This window comes from Macaca mulatta, chromosome 10 (assembly GCF_049350105.2).
Source record: "Macaca mulatta isolate MMU2019108-1 chromosome 10, T2T-MMU8v2.0, whole genome shotgun sequence".
NCBI classification, from domain to species: Eukaryota; Metazoa; Chordata; class Mammalia; order Primates; family Cercopithecidae; genus Macaca; species Macaca mulatta.
The window spans coordinates 26,712,384-26,727,985 of NC_133415.1; the positions used below are offsets into that span (position 1 = coordinate 26,712,384).

The 15,602-nt window shown below is 44.2% G+C and overlaps 1 protein-coding gene across 1 annotated transcript in view; it reads left to right on the plus strand.

The window, feature by feature from the left end:
- The first annotated feature begins 288 nt into the window (after window positions 1–288).
- Window positions 289–15,602, plus strand: part of LOC713581 (uncharacterized) — a 29,607-nt gene continuing 14,293 nt past the window's right edge. The window contains exons 1-4 of the mRNA XM_077949048.1: window positions 289–502; window positions 10,432–10,499; window positions 11,582–11,603; window positions 14,280–14,383. Of these exons, the coding sequence (XP_077805174.1) occupies window positions 289–502; window positions 10,432–10,499; window positions 11,582–11,603; window positions 14,280–14,383 (408 nt within the window). The remainder of the gene's footprint in view (window positions 503–10,431; window positions 10,500–11,581; window positions 11,604–14,279; window positions 14,384–15,602) is intronic.

Consider the following 15,602-nt stretch of genomic DNA (forward strand, 5'->3'; position numbering starts at 1 on the left):
GCTAGGAGTAGGAGGAGGAGGAGCTCCGACTGTGCTGTGTCCCAGCAGTTTTTGTGCCTCTCAGCACTTGTTGTGTGTTTCTGTTTGAAGTAAAACAGCAGATCCCCGACCTCATAGAACAGCTAGTTTGGGAGGTAGTGACAAAGTAAGGGCTGAGGCCCCAGATCTGCCTGGAGTCAGGCTGCTTCTACAAGTGCTGTGCCAGCCTCAGTAGTGTGGCTGCTCGGGCAGCACCGTTTCAGTTTCATCAAAGGCTCAGGCAGGAGTGGAGAGGCGTGTAGATATCCCATGGGGAATATATTGACCTGTTGTGTGTGCCCCAAAGTCAGTTCCAACTGTGGCTGGCACAGGGGGAAGGTAGCATCCAGTTATGAATCTGATATTTATGAGGCTGTGGCTGCTACAAAATCAGCATCCACTACTGTAGAGCCTGGCAAGCTGGATGTGGGAGCCACGGAGGGCCATGACCTGCAGCACATCAGCAACCAAAAGATGCCCACAGGTAAAAAAGCCATGGGTTCCATTTACTCTCTGGCACACCTGTGGCCACCCTCACCCCCTTCCCATAGCCTCATCCCCAGAGACATCCTCAGTTGCCAGCTCCCTCCTGCCCATAGCCAGCTCTCCCAGGTCTAGGCATGGGGAACAAAGGTTGGCTCTGCCTCTTGTCTTAGACACTGAGGCTTTTTTGATCTAATCTCTTCCTTTTCTCAATGAAAATTCAAATACCCCAGTTTTGGAGTCCCCATCCCATTCTCCAGCCTTGCTTATCCAGCTGGTTTGGTACCTAAATGAAGGAACAGGTAAGGACCAGATTGTTTCTTTTCTCCCATCCCTTTAGGTAGCTCATAATTGGGCTAATTCAGTCCCAAATATTTGGATTTGTTTGTTTGTTTTAGATGGAGTCTCACTCTTGTTGCCCAGGCTGGAGTGCAGTGGCGTGATCTTGGCTCACTGCCACCTCTGCCTCCTGGGTTCAAGCGATTCTCCTGCCTCAGCCTCCTGAGTAGCTAGGACTACAGGTGCGTGTCACCTCACCTGGCTAATTTTTTTGTATTTTTAGTTCCGGCGGGTTTCACCATGTTAGCCAGGATGGTCTCTACTTCTAGACCTTGTGATCCACCTGCCTCAGCCATCCAAAGTGCTGCGATTACACGCGTGAGCCACCATGCCCGGCCAGAGATTTCTTAAATTCAAAATTCAAAATGATTGTTTTATTTTTTTTGAGATAAGGCCTCACTTTGTCATCCAAGAGTGCATTGGTGCAATCACAGCTCACTGCAACCCTGACCTCCTCAGGTTCAGGTGTTCCCCCCACCTCAGGCTCCCAAGTAACTGGCACTAAGGCTTCATGTCAAGCTAATTTTTCTATTTTTTTTTTGTTGTTGTTGTTGAGATGGGGTTTCACCATGTTGCCCAGGCTCGGTTCACTTTTAATAGTAAAGGACACCTCAAATGTTTAGATATTTGCCTTCAGTTTGGGCAATTATGAGTATAGCTATTAAAAACCTTGCTGTGTCTTGTTTGGAAACATAATTTTTATTTATTTATTTTTATTATTATACTTTAAGTTCTAGGGTACATGTGCACAACGTGCAGGTTTGTTACATATGTTTACATGTGCCATGTTGGTGTGCTGTACCCATTAACTCATCATTTACATTAGGTATATCTCCTAATGCTATCCCTCCCCCTTGTCCCCTCCCCACAATAGGCCCCAGTGTGTGATGTTCCCCTTCCTGTGTCCAAGTGATCTCATTGTTCAATTCCCACCTATGAGTGAGAACATGCGGTGTTCGGTTTTCTGTTCTTGTGATAGTTTGCTGAGAATGATGGTTTCCAGCTGTATCCATGTCCCTACAAAGGACACACATTCGTCCTTTTTTATGACTGCATAGTATTCCATGGTGTATATGTGCTACATTTTCTTAATCCAGTCTGTCACTGATGGACATTTGGGTTGATTCCAAGTCTTTGCTATTGTGAATAGTGCTGCAGTAAACATACGTGTGCATGTGTCTTTATAGCAGCATGATTTATAATCCTTTGGGTATATACCCAGTAATGGGATGGCTGGGTCAAATGGTATTTCTAGTTCTAGATCCTTGAGGAATCGCCACACTGTTTTCCACAATGGTTGAACTAGTTTACAGTCCCACCAACAGTGTAAAAGTGTGGAAACATAATTTTTAAAATGTAACTAAGGGAATACTTAGGATTGTGATTACTTGCTTATATGATAAGACCAGGTTTTTCTTTGTAAGAATTTTGGGGCTGGGCACGGTGGCTCATGCCTGTAATCCCAGCACTTTGGGAAGCTGAGGCAGGCAGATCACGAGGTCAGGAGATCAAGACCATTCTGGCCAACGTGGTGAGACCCCGGCTCTACTAAAAATGCAAAAACTAGCAGGGCGTGTAATCCCAGCTACTTGGGAGGCTGAGACAGGAGAATCGCTTGAACCAGGGAGTCAGAGGTTGCAGTGAGCCAAGATCACACCACTGCACTCCAGGATGGTGACAGAGCAAGACTGTGTTGCAAAAAAAAAAAAAAAAAAAAAAAGAATTTTGGTAGAATTTTTTTTCCAGTGAAACCATATGAATATACTTTTTTGGATTTTCCTTTTTTCAAAAGATTATTAATTATTGATTCAATTTTTAAAATAAATATAGGCCTATTCAAATGATCTATTTTTTCCCAGAAGACTTGGTCTTCTAATAGATAAAAAGGAGTTAGCTCATTTCATCTAATGGATCAAATTGTGGGCATAGATGTGTTCAGAATATTCCTTTATTATTGTTTGATTTAACTCCTCTTCAATTGATACTATTAGTACATTGTAACATCTTTCTTTCATCTGTGGGTAGCCAAGGTAGAGGTTTATCAATGTTACTGATGTTTCCAAAGAACTGGCTTTTTGTTTTGTTGATTTTCTCAGATGATTTCCTGTTTTCTATTCCATTGATTTCTGCAATCATTGTTTTTTTTTTTTTTTTTTTTTTTTTGAGACGGAGTCTCACTCTGCTGCCCAGGTTGGAGTGCAGTGGCCAGATCTCAGCTCACTGCAAGCTCCGCCTCCTGGGTTTACGCCATTCTACTGCCTCAGCCTCCCAAGTAGCTGGGACTACAGGCACCCGTCACCTCGCCTGGCTAGTTTTTTGTATTTTTTCAGTAGAGACAGGGTTTCATCGTGTTAGCCAGGATGGTCTCAATCTCCTGACCTCGTGATCTGCCTGTCTCGGTCTCCCAAAGTGCTGGGATTACAGGCTTGAGCCACCGTGCCTGGCCTCAATCATTGTTTTTTAAGTTTAGATTATGAATCTGGATTTTTCTCATTATTGACACCGCATCATGAATGTAGCTCACTGAATTCAATTTCACTGAAATGTACACTAAATAACTAAAATAATATGTATGTTTCACCCAATTTAAAAAGTAAAACAAGATAGATGATAAATGTAGTAGCAGGATATGTAAATCCAGAGAATTAAATGGTCTTGTAACATTTTGAAAAATGAGGGGATTGGCCTGGACCTTCAAATGGGCAGGAGGTGTGATGACACGGTCTCACTGAACCATACAGTGCCTTTCTGTATTCATCATTTCTTTAAACACGAATATTTCACATTGGTTAGGTTGCCCTAGCTAGAAAGCCAGGCTCTTTCTTTCTGCTCCTCTCCTCTGCCTTCCTTCCACACCAAGGAGAATGGTCCAGCAGCAACTCAGTTCATGCTTGTCCACCACCCACCTGTATACACTCCAGCCTCAGTCCCCACATCCCCCAAGGCTTCTTGTGGGATATCTCACCAGCACCAATGCACTGACTGTCACCCTATGTTCTGCTAGCTCCTGTTCCAGACCTGGTGGAATGTGACCTTGATATTGTGGAGGAGATGTTACCTGAAATGGTAAGATGCACTCCTTCACCTGGAAGAAAAATGTTTTTTTGTTTTTGTTTGTTTGTTTTTTTCTGGGGCTTCTTCCCTTATTAATGAAATGAAGATATAAAAATCTCACCATGTACATAACAGATGAGTAAGATAATATTCTAGGTTGGGGGGAATATCAAGCGAATATCATTTTTGATTGCCATGGTCAGTCAAGCCTCAGTTGATCATGGACTGTAGCCACCAGCCATTTGAGTTTATGACCAATTGAGGCCTGATTGACGATGACAGTGAAAAATGACAGCATCACCTACAAACTGTCTGGTAGTGAGCATATTTCTTAGTAGCAACTTTTTCTTCTTGAAAAATAATTTTGTATTTGCCAGCCAACTTGGAGAAATCCATTGCCTTTTCCACAAACATTTTCTATGCTTTACCTGGGGGCCAGTGACTTGATTACTGTTTGACATGTGGTTTCCTAATGTCACCAAGTGAATAAAAGACCTGTGCAAACGGGACCCAGCATGACTGGATCCTTATGGCGTTTTCTTTTCTCCTATTGCAGATGGACTATACAGCCCAAAATTCCAACCGTACGTATTTTTTTATTATTAAAAAAAGCTTTATTGAGACATAGTTGACATGCAAAACAATTCACCCATTTAAAGTGGGTGATTCAGTGTTGTTTTGTTTTGTTTTGAGAGACTCAGTGTTTTTACTGTATTTGCAGGGTTGTGCAACCATTGTTACAATCCCATTTTAGAACCTTCTCATTCCCCCTCAGAGAAACCCCATATCCGTTAGTAGTCAGTCCTCTCTCTTTCCAACCCCCACACCTCTGTTCCTGGGCAGCCACTCATCTACTTTCTATCTCTGTAGATTTGCTCTCACTGAATCATACAGTGCCTTTCTGTGTTAAGTGGCTCTTAATGTTAATATTTCACATTGGTTAGGTTGCCCTAGCTACAAAGCCAAGGCTCTTCCATTTCTTTCTGTTCCTCCCCTTTGCCTTCCTTCCACACCAAGGAGAATGGTCCAGCAGCAGCTCAGTCCATGCTTGTCAACCACCCACCTCCATACACTCCAGCCCCGGTTCACATCCCCCAAGGCTCCTTGTGGGATTCCTCAGCAGCACCAATGCACTGACTGTCACTCGTATGTTCTCCTAGCTCCTGTTCCAGACCTGGAGGAGTGTGACCTTGATATTCTGGAAAATAAGATGTTACCTGACATGGTAAGATGCATTCTTTCATCTGGAAGAGAAATGTTCTTTTTCTGAGGCTTCTTCCCTTATTAATGAAATGAAGATATAAAAATCTGACCATGTACATAACAGATGACTAAGACAATTTTCTTGGTGGGGGGAATATCAAGCGAATACATCTTTGATTGCCATTGTCAATCAAACCTCAGTTGGTCGTGGACTCTAGCGACCAGCCATTTGAGTTTATGACCAACTGAGGCCTGATTGATGATGACAGTAAAAAATGACAGCATCACCTACAAACTGTCTGGTAGTGAGCATATTTCTTAGTAGCAACTTTTTCTTCTTGAAAAATAATTTTGTATTTGCCAGCCAACTTGGACTTGCAAATATTCCATGAAAACCCATTGCCTTTTCCACAAGCATTCTCTATGCTTTACTTGGGGGCCAGTGACTTGATTACTGTTTGACATGTGGTTTTCTAATGTCACAAAGCGAATAAAAGACCTGTGCAAACGGGACCCAGCATGATTGGATGCTTATGGCATTTTCTTTCTCCTATTGCAGATGGACTATACAGCCCAAAATTCCAACTGTAAGTATTATTTTATTATTAAAAAAAGCTTTATTGAGACATAGTTAACATGCAAAACAATTCACTCATTTCAAGTGGGTGATTCAGCGTTTTTACTATATTTCCAGCGTTGTGCAACCATTGTTACAATCTCATTTTAGAACCTTTTCATTCCCCCTCAAATAAACCTCATATCCATTAGTAGTTACTCCTCTCTTTTCCCCAACCTCCCTACACCTCTGGCCCTAGGAAGCCACTCATCTACTTTCTATTGCAGTAGATTTGCCTACTCTGGCTATTTCTTTTTTTTTTTTTTGGTTCTTTTTTTTTTTTTTTAAGTTCTGAGATACATGTGAGGATGTACAGTTTTGTTACATGGGTAAAAGTGTGCCATGGTGGTTTGCTGCACCTGTCAACCCATCACCTAGGTATGAAGCCCTGCGTGCGTTAGCTGTTTATCCAGATGCTCTCCCTTCACCTGTCCCGACAGGCCCCAGTGTGTGGTGTTCTCCTCTCTAACACTGTGCATAGTCTAAGACCACTCCCTTGCTGATGACAAATCTAAGTGATGTGTCGCAGGGGACTCTCTTGCCTGCTTTTGTCTGGAGAGCCTGCCTGGCTTCCGGTTCCTGGTAAGAGTGAGGACCTGGAGTGCAGTGTGAGGAGCAGATGGCTCAGTGAAGAACTGTGATCATCCACTGGAGACCCTGGAAACAGCCGTATCATTTAAATGGTGTGGGTTTGTGTGCAGGAGGGTTGGGAGGTAGCTAGGGGTGAATCCATGCGTAGTGAGTGTGAGTGTGTTTGTAAATGTGTGTTTCTCCAAAAAATGTGGCCCCCATGCCCAGCACAGTACAAGTGTCACTTTTCTTGAATTCCTGGCCTATGTGGTCCTCTCACCTCAGCCTCCAGAGTCATGTCTTCTAATAAAAAGGAAGAAAAAAAACTTCAGCACCACCATACACTTTACATAAATGACCTCTTTCCTCCCTCACCACAGCTGTACCTGAAGGTCAGTTTAATATCCCTACTCCTTAGCTGGAGAGAGTGCAGAAAGGAGTGAACCCAGATTCTGACCTCCTGAATGGAGGAGGCAAAAGTGAACCCAGAAATGGGTCCCAGTGTTGATGGTCTGTATTACTCAACTGTGTCATCACCCAGGCTTGGTGACAGGACCCCACACCAGGGAGCTCCAGCACCTGTGTGTGCCCCTGGAACTGTGTGGCCTATAAGCTGCCAAACTTTGCCCATCATCAAATGGGGCCCCAGTGGTCACAAAACCCTGGGCAGCAAAAAGTACAGGGAACAATAGACGTTTACATGGACATTACTGTGAAATACACATAGAAAGCCCACAGGCTTCTGGTCAGTTCACAGATGCTGAGAAGTGTAAGGGATCATGTAGAACAGTGCAGGTCAACATCTGTCAGTGCTGGGCTCATTCCTCAACACTTGGTCAAAGCAGGGAAGGATCAGGAAGATACTACATTGTATTTAATAACAGGACTACCTCAGGCCTTAGAAATGCTCCAATCCATGGCTGAGCACAGTGGCTCACACCTGTAATCCCAGCACTTTGGGAGGCTGAGGCAGCGGATCGCCTGAGGTCATGAGTTTAAGTGAGCCGAGATCGACCCACTGCACTCCAGCCTGAGCGAGACTCCATCTCAAAAAAAAAAAAAAAAAAAAAAAAAAAAAGAAAAGAAAAAAGGAAAAAAGAAAGGGAAGAGCCGAGGAGAAATATCACAGGATTAGTACTCATATCTCTGAGACCCCTTCTGAGTAGGAGTGAGCAGGACCTGACCTTCCTGTCTGCTGAGAGCATGGTGTGGACATCATCCTGAATGCCTCAAGAATGGAGTTTCATTGCTTTCTCTTGTCTTCTCCATCTCTTGGTGCGATGATGGCAGTGACACCAGCAGAAATTGGTGAGGAGGCAGAACAGGAATCAGGTCCCCACTTGTCTGACACAGAGCAGACAGGACACAAGTCAGCAGGGATAGCCTTCAGGGTCAGGACAGACACAGACAGGTCCCAGGCCTGATCTTCCTGGGGCTGGAACAGATGAGTTTTTCTTTTTCACCTCTTCTGGGAGCCACTTGAGGAATGGTCCTTGAGGAGACACTGTTGACCAAGGGTTGTCTGGCCCAGAAATGTGTGTGTGTGTTTTGTTTTGTTTTGTTTGTTTGTTTTGAGATAGAGTCTCACTCTGTCACCCCAGCTGGAGTGCAGTGGCACGATCTCAGCTCTCGGCAACCTCCACCTCCCAGGTTCAGGTGATTCTCCTGCCTCAAACTGCTGAGTAGCTGGAATTAGAGGCATGCACCACCACACCCAGCTAGTTTTTATATTTGTAGTATAGTCGGGGTTTCTCCATGTTGGCCAGGATGGTCTCGAATTCCTGACATCAGATGACCCACACGCCTCAGCCTCCCAAAGTGCTGGGATTACACGTATGAGCCACCGTGCCTGGCTGAAATGTGTTTCAACTGGACAGACCCCCTAGCACTGGGCCTGTAGCTGCAGCACTCCCGAGTAGCAGGGGAGGTGGGGAGGGACACGAGTTCCAGTGCACCAGGAGCTCAGCAAAGGGATGGGGACTGATTCCAGAGTCCAGCTCATCCTTGCAACTCTTCTGTGGAATCCAGAACACATCAGTTTCCACTTATTTTATAGAAGGTTTGGAATCTTCAGTGTCAAACTCTATCTGTGTTATGTCTTCCCGCAGGGTGGACAGAGGAACCCTGGCTATGGGTGTTTCCTGCCAGGGCAGTGACTGTGTCTTCCTCATTAGTCCTTACCCCAGAGCTCAGTCCTGGGGAGAACATGTTAGGCCCCATGGGCACCGTAGTGAACACATCCCTGGCATGAGTTCTAGGTCAGCCCTGGGCTGGGATCTAGCGCACATGTGGAAATGTTCCCTTCTCAGCCTTGAGTGGTAAAATGCTCAGAAGAAGCCGATAAAGAAGAATACTTCTGAGATGATGAATAGTGTTATTCCGTATCAGAATTGAGCCCTACACCAATCCTGGAGCCTGCCCCAGCTTCTGAGTCAGGGTCCCTGGGGATGAGGTTGAGCTCCTGAGGACAGTGAGGTGCCCCTGCCCCTCGGCTCCTGCTGCTCTGATCCTGTCTAGACAGGGTGTGCAGGGCCACAGTCTTCCCCTGTGTCCATGAGCGCCCCCTGCTGGAATCCTTCTGGACCTGGATGTTGTCCTCATTGTTGTCATATCCCCAGGCCCACACAGTGACTGGCCCTTGTGTAGATGCCCAGAAAGTTACCATAATGTATGGTAGGAGCAGAGCTGCAAACCGTTTTGCCAGAAAACACTAGGGGAGGGGAGTCATGTCTTCCTCATATCTGGATCTCCTGTGCCGTCTAATGTTCTCAGTCATACATGTGCCTCCTCATAAATACATTTAAATATTTACAATTAAAAGTTCAGGGCCAGGCGTGGTGGCTCACACCTGTAATTTCAGCACTTTGGGAGGCCAGGGAGGGTGGATCACCTGAGGTTAGGAGTTCGAGACCAGCCTGGCCAACATGGTGAAACCCTGTTTCTACTAAAAATGCAAAAATTAGCCAGGTGTGGTGGCGCACGCTTGTAATCCCAGCTACTCAGGAGACTGAGGCAGGAGAATTGCCTGAATCCAGGAGGCAGAGGTTGCAGTGAACCAAGATCATGCCATTTTACTCCGGCCTGGGCAGCAAGAGTGAAACTCCATCTTGAAAAAAAAAAAAAAAAAATCAGAACCTCATCACAACAGCCACCATGCAATGGCCCAGCAGCTTTCTGTTCATGCAGCGGAGAGATTTCCATCCCCGCAGAATGCTCTTTCACATCTGCTGTGAGCCTGGCTGAGGGGCCGATTGTTGAACTCCTCTAACTCAAAGCGTGCACATCAAAGTGGGAATCTCAGGGCTATGAGATTGGAGGTGAGACCTATAATGGGCCAGTCGAAGGAAAAAGCTGAAACGTGGTTCCTTCAGTTCTGTTTCTCACTTGAAGGCTGGCAAGTGTGAGCAATGCCTTTCTAGAGACCTCTGATGCCACAGAGCCCAGGGAGAGTCTGACAACACTGAGGGAAGGGCAGAGTGATCTCGTGTAACCCAGTGTGGCCTCACCTGCAGTAGGAGGGTGGGCGAGTTGCTCTCTGGAATAACTTCTTGTGGAGTTTTTTGTTTCTAATGATTGGCCAATGGACACTGTCCATGAGGGCAGCTGTAGTGAGGCAGACCTGCAGGTAGAGAATGATACTCTAGGAGGATCTCTGGGAGCAGTTGGGTGACACCTGTTATTTTGGAACCTAGGAAAAGGGTGAGGAAGTCAGAATCAAAGGAAATATGTGTAGAAGTCTGATTTGTTCCTTTTGTATTTTAATAAGATAGAGGTGAGACAATTTGTGTCCATGGGCTTTGTGTGCTGTGTTTGTAACCATTTTTTTCTTGCTCTGGTGTTTAATGGTTACTTTCCAGAAGACCAGTTTGTCTTGTCTATGTCACAGCAAACATCAAAGCCTTGAGTTTTGATTGGTTAATATCTTCTGGGACTTGGGAATGCAGGAGTCTTATTAGGTCCAGGCACTGACTAAGATGCGAGGTATCTGGTGAGACTCCCTCATGCTCACTACTTGAACATAGTTGTTTCTCTGAGATGGTCTCAGAATCTTCAGTCCCACGCTCCATATGCCGCATCCAGCAAAGCTCCCTGAGGGACTCACAGTCTCCAACCACCAGGGCACTGACATTAACTCTGTGTCCTTTTAGGTTCCCCTGAGGACAGCCTGAGTTTAAAATCTATACCACCAAGTGAGGAAGACAATGATGATGCCCAGGTAAGACCTTCTTTCCTTGTCTTCTAAGGAAATGTTGCTTTCCTGATGTGAGAAACAAACTCACCCATCCACACCCAAAGAATGAACTCAGAGGCCTGCAGAACAGAGAAAGTGAGACTTTTAATGATGGCCTTGCAAGATCGGGTGTCTGATGGGCAGACACACCCAGCACAGTTTCAACAAGCGATTTATCCCCTAGTGTGCAGGACTGTCTCCTTGTTTCTCATAGGCTGAGTACTATGGGGTCATAATCTTCCCAAATGTCGCATATTGATTATTGGTTAGGAGCTTTAGGTATTTTTTATTTAGGGTTGTCTTACTGCATTTTGTTGCAGCCCACAATGCATTGCCATCCTAGTCAGCTCAGGGGTTCTTCAAGTGTTTGACTTATGACCTAAGTAGCTGGGCAGGCTAATAAGAACAGACAAAGCGAGCTATTTTGCAGGCTAGTAAAATTTCAACTTTGACTAAACTTTGTTCAAGTGATGGGAACTAAGTGGGGAGGAGGGGGGCCCAACAAGCAGGCCTTGCCTATCCAAGCCGGAGCCTGGCGTATCCTATTTCTTCTGTGCTTTGCTGACCTAAACAGGTTCAAGGCACTTTGTTTTAAATATGGACCACTGTATACTTTATTTCCTTCACCTGATTTCTTTCATTCTCAATTAACTTTGATATAAGAATATGATGAGGAACATAAAGTATAACATACACAATAGTCCTTGTTGGGATGGAGTTCAGTGGGAACGTCTTCCCATGTAATACATGACACGCTAGGATGTTTTTAAATGACAACATCCATCATCAACTGTAATGCAGAGGCATTTTCCTCCACAGTAGTTTTTCTCCTTGGATTAGGCCTTGTACATTTACCAATCTAAATCAATCAAACATAAATTCTGTGGGAAAAGCTCTTGTTTTTTCCACAGGTGTCCTCTACGCTAGAATGTTTGGTCTTTGACCCTTGACTCAACCACTGTTTCACAGCTAGTTTTCTGAAGTCATCAACAGACTAACAGATCTGTGTAAAGGGGTGCAGCAGAATTGATCTGATCCTCATAGCATCTTCTTTTGTCTCATTGCAGATTTTACCATCACATGTCCAGGGTATGTACCTTCAACTAACTCACTTTCTGAGAAACAAACTTCCTGGCTTTAATATATAGAAACTTTAGTCTGGGTTTCTGTATTTGCTCTCACCAGACCTTAATATTGGGGGTTTGGTGAGAGCAAATGATTTTGTAAGTGTATAACTATGACCAGAGGGGCTGTAGAAATGTGTGTGAACCCAGAGGACCAACCAGGAGATTTTGTGTGAGCCAGTGTGTCTTCACCTGGAGTAGGAGAAGTGAGTGCAGCTCTCACTGACTTATCCTGATGTTGGTGGTTCTAAAGAGTGGATTCTGGAGAATCTCAGCAGGGAAGAGGATGCCTTTCCAGGTAGGTAACAAGACATCAGATGGGATCTAATAAAACAGCATTTCCAGGAACTTTAGGTTATACCTGTTGCTTGGGAGGCTGAGGAGGGTGTAGAAAGAGAAAAAGAAAAAGTAAATATAAGCAGAGTTTATTCTTTTCAGAGTTTAATGTCATCATGGTGAGAAGTACTATGTTTATGGACTATTGAGTATCCTGTGTTTTTGATCACCTCTTCTCTATTATTTAAAGATGAACTTGCTGAGAACAACTGCTCTTTTCTGCCTGTGCCACTGCAAAATGTCAGAGCTTTTAGTTTGGGACACAGTTCTGTCACAGGCAGTTACTTAATCCTGGAGACAGTATTCTTCCACGGTCTGCCCAGATGCATAGGAGAAGTGGATCCTCACCTTATGAACTGTTGGGTTTCATGGCAGCACATTCATTTGTCTGTCCTTGCTGTTTACCTCTGGTATCAAGACATCTCCCTGGGCGCGGAGGACAGAATGAAAAATTACTCTGGGCTCATTGCAAAAGCTCCAGTGTCTTGGAAATGAAGGGAAAAGCACAACCTTGAGCACATTGTCAGCATTCCATTTCTTCATTTGAATGAGAACATGCAGTTTTACCATCATTTGTGGAAGAGGCTTTCCTTTCCCCATTGTGTATTCTTGGCACCTCTGTTGAAGATCAGCTGACTCTGTGTGTGCATTTAATTCGGAGCTCTCTATTCTATATCTGTGATACTTATGGGTGCCCCCACGCTAGAAGCATGCTGTCTGAATTTCTCTGTTTTTTGTAGATTTCAATCTCATGAATGTGCTTCCTCCAACACTTTTTCAATGTTACCATGGTTATTTGAGGCACATAAAAATCCATTAAAGTCTTAGGATTAATTTTTCCATTTCTGCACAGATGGCTGTTACCAGTTTGATAGTAATTGTTGTGAGTCTGTAGATGATTTGTGTAGTATTGTGTGTTAGTCAGGTTTGGTCTTCCTATCCATGAATATGAGATGCCTTTCAACTTATTTGTACCTTGTTTACTTTCTAGAATCTTTACGTTGATAGCTGATAAGTTAGGTTTAACATGACTGACATACATTTGTGATTTATTTTTCATTATTATTATTTTTTGAGACAGAGTCTCACTCTGTCACCACATTGGGGTGCAGTAACATGCTGTCCGCTCACTGCAACCTGTGGCCCCAGGTTCAAGTGATTCTCTTGCCTTAGCCTGCTCAGTAGCTGGGACTATAGGGATGAGGCACCATGCCCAGCTAATTTTTAAATTTTTATTAGAGACATGGTTTTATAACGTTGGCCAGGGTTGTCTTGATCTCCTGACCTAGTGATCTGCCCACCTCGGCCTCCCAAAGTGCTGGCATTATAGGCATGAGCCTCCACACCTGGCCAAATTTGTGATTTTTTTATACCAATATTTTGTATGTCTGAATAGGCATCAAATAAAAAATTTTTATGTAAGCTAGTTAACGAAAAAAATCACATCTGTACTCATGGACATTTTTTCATGAATGTGTACATTTCTATTGTTATACATTTTCCTCATTTCAGTAGATAATGCATATTTGAACCTGGAAGCTTATCCTCATGGCAGAAAGTGTTCAGAGTCACGTCTCTCAGCTTCACTGGTGTAGGTAGAGCAGGGTCTGTGAGTTTATCCTGTTTGAATGAAGCCTGATCCCTAAGGAATCTCCTCAGGGAGAGTGACACAGGAGCTGCTGAAGCCCCGATCACAGGGGCCCTTTCGGGTGTGTGCACACACCATGGTTCCAGAAGAAGACTTACAAAGAGGAAATCATGACTATTTTTAATTGTAACATTTTAATATTTAATTTTAAAAATGTTCTCTATGAAAAAGAATGTGTGGTTAATACAATAGAGTAATTTGGGTGAAATTGAGTCCATTTTACTAATAAAATAGGCTTTTAATCAAGTAAATCCTTTAAAACAGAAGCTAAATGTAGTACCAGCGTAATTGGATCCTACTGTACTGACAGGGTCTTGAATACATTAAGAAAATGCTGTTTGTTTAGAAGAGTTTCAAAACATTTGAGAGGGAGGAAGGCACTCTTCCATTGACCCTTAGTGTGTGCTTTAGTTCCATTTGGGGTTGACTCTTTTGTGTTGCTGCCTGATGCCTCTAGTACAAGGCCAAGGCCTTCATGTCTCATGTCTTTCCTGCTCCCCTCCTCTACCATCCCTCTTCCACTCAGGGGAATAGCCCAGCATCAACTCAGTCCATGCTTGTTAATCAACCACCTCCATACACCACATCCAGCAAAGCTCCCTGAGTGACTCAGTCACAAACCACCAGTGCACGGATCTTTCCTCTGTGTCCTTCCAGCTTCTCCTGAGGACAACCTGAGTTTTGTGAGCCTATCACGAAATGAAGATTATGATGGCAGTGATGATGATGATGATGATGATGATGATGATGATGATGCCCAGGTAAGACCACCTTTGTCATCTAAGGAAATGTTGGTTTTCTGATGTGAGAAATAAACTCAGCAGTCAAAACCCAAAGAATAGACTCAGGGAGCTGAAAAACAGCAAAAGTGAGATTTTTCCTTTCCTTTTCCTTTTCCTTTCCTTTCCTTCCTTTTCCTTTCTTCTCTCTCTCTCTCTCTCTTTCTTGTTTGCTTGCTTTCTCCTTTTCTTTCTTCTCGGTCAGTTAGCCAAGCTGGAGTGCAGTGGTGCGATCTTGGCTCACTGCAACCTCCATCTCCTGGCCTCAATCAATTCTCCTGCCTCAGCTTCCTGAGTAGCTGGGATTACAGGCATGTGTCTCCATGCCCAGCTAATTTTTGTATTCTTAGCAGAGACAAAGTTTCACCATGTTGGCCAGGGTGGTCTTAAACTCCTGACCTCAGGTAATCCATGCACCTCGGCCCCCTGAAGTGCTGGGATTACAGGCGTGAGCCACCCTGCCTGGCCGAAAGTGAGATTTTCAATGACAGTGTTGCAAGAGCTGGTGTCTGATGGGCAGACACACCCATCACAGTTTCAACAAGCAATTTATACTCTAGTGTGAAGGCCCGTCCCCTGGTTCCTCATAGGCTGAGTACTGTGAGGTCACAATCTTCCCAGGTGTTGCCTATTGATAGTTGGGGAGGGGCTTTAGGTATTTTTCTAGGGTTGTCTTACTGCATTTTGTTGAAGCCCACAATGCATTGCCAACCTAGTCAGCTCAGGGTCTTTTCAAGTATTTGACTTATGACCTAAGGAGCTGGGCAGGCTGATAAGAACAGACAAAACGAGCTATTTTTCAGCCTAGTAAACCTTCATCTTAGACTAAACTTCTTTGGTTGAAGTGAGGGTAACTAAGTGGGGAGGAGAGGGGGGGCACCAAACAAGCAGGCATTGCCCATCCAAGCAGGAGCCTGGCATATCCTATTTCTTCTGTACTTTGCTGACCTCAACTGGTTCTTTGTGTTAAAAATAGATTTACTTTGTGTTAAAAATAGATCACTGTATACATATTTCCTTCACCTGATTTCTTTCGTTCTCAATTAATTTTGATATAAAAATGTGACAAGGCACATTATGTACAACATACACAATTCTCTTTGTAAGGGTGGAGTTCGGTCTGAGTTTCTTTTCATCTAATACATGACACACTAGGATGGTTTTGAAGGACAACATCCATCATCAGCTGTAATGCAGAGGA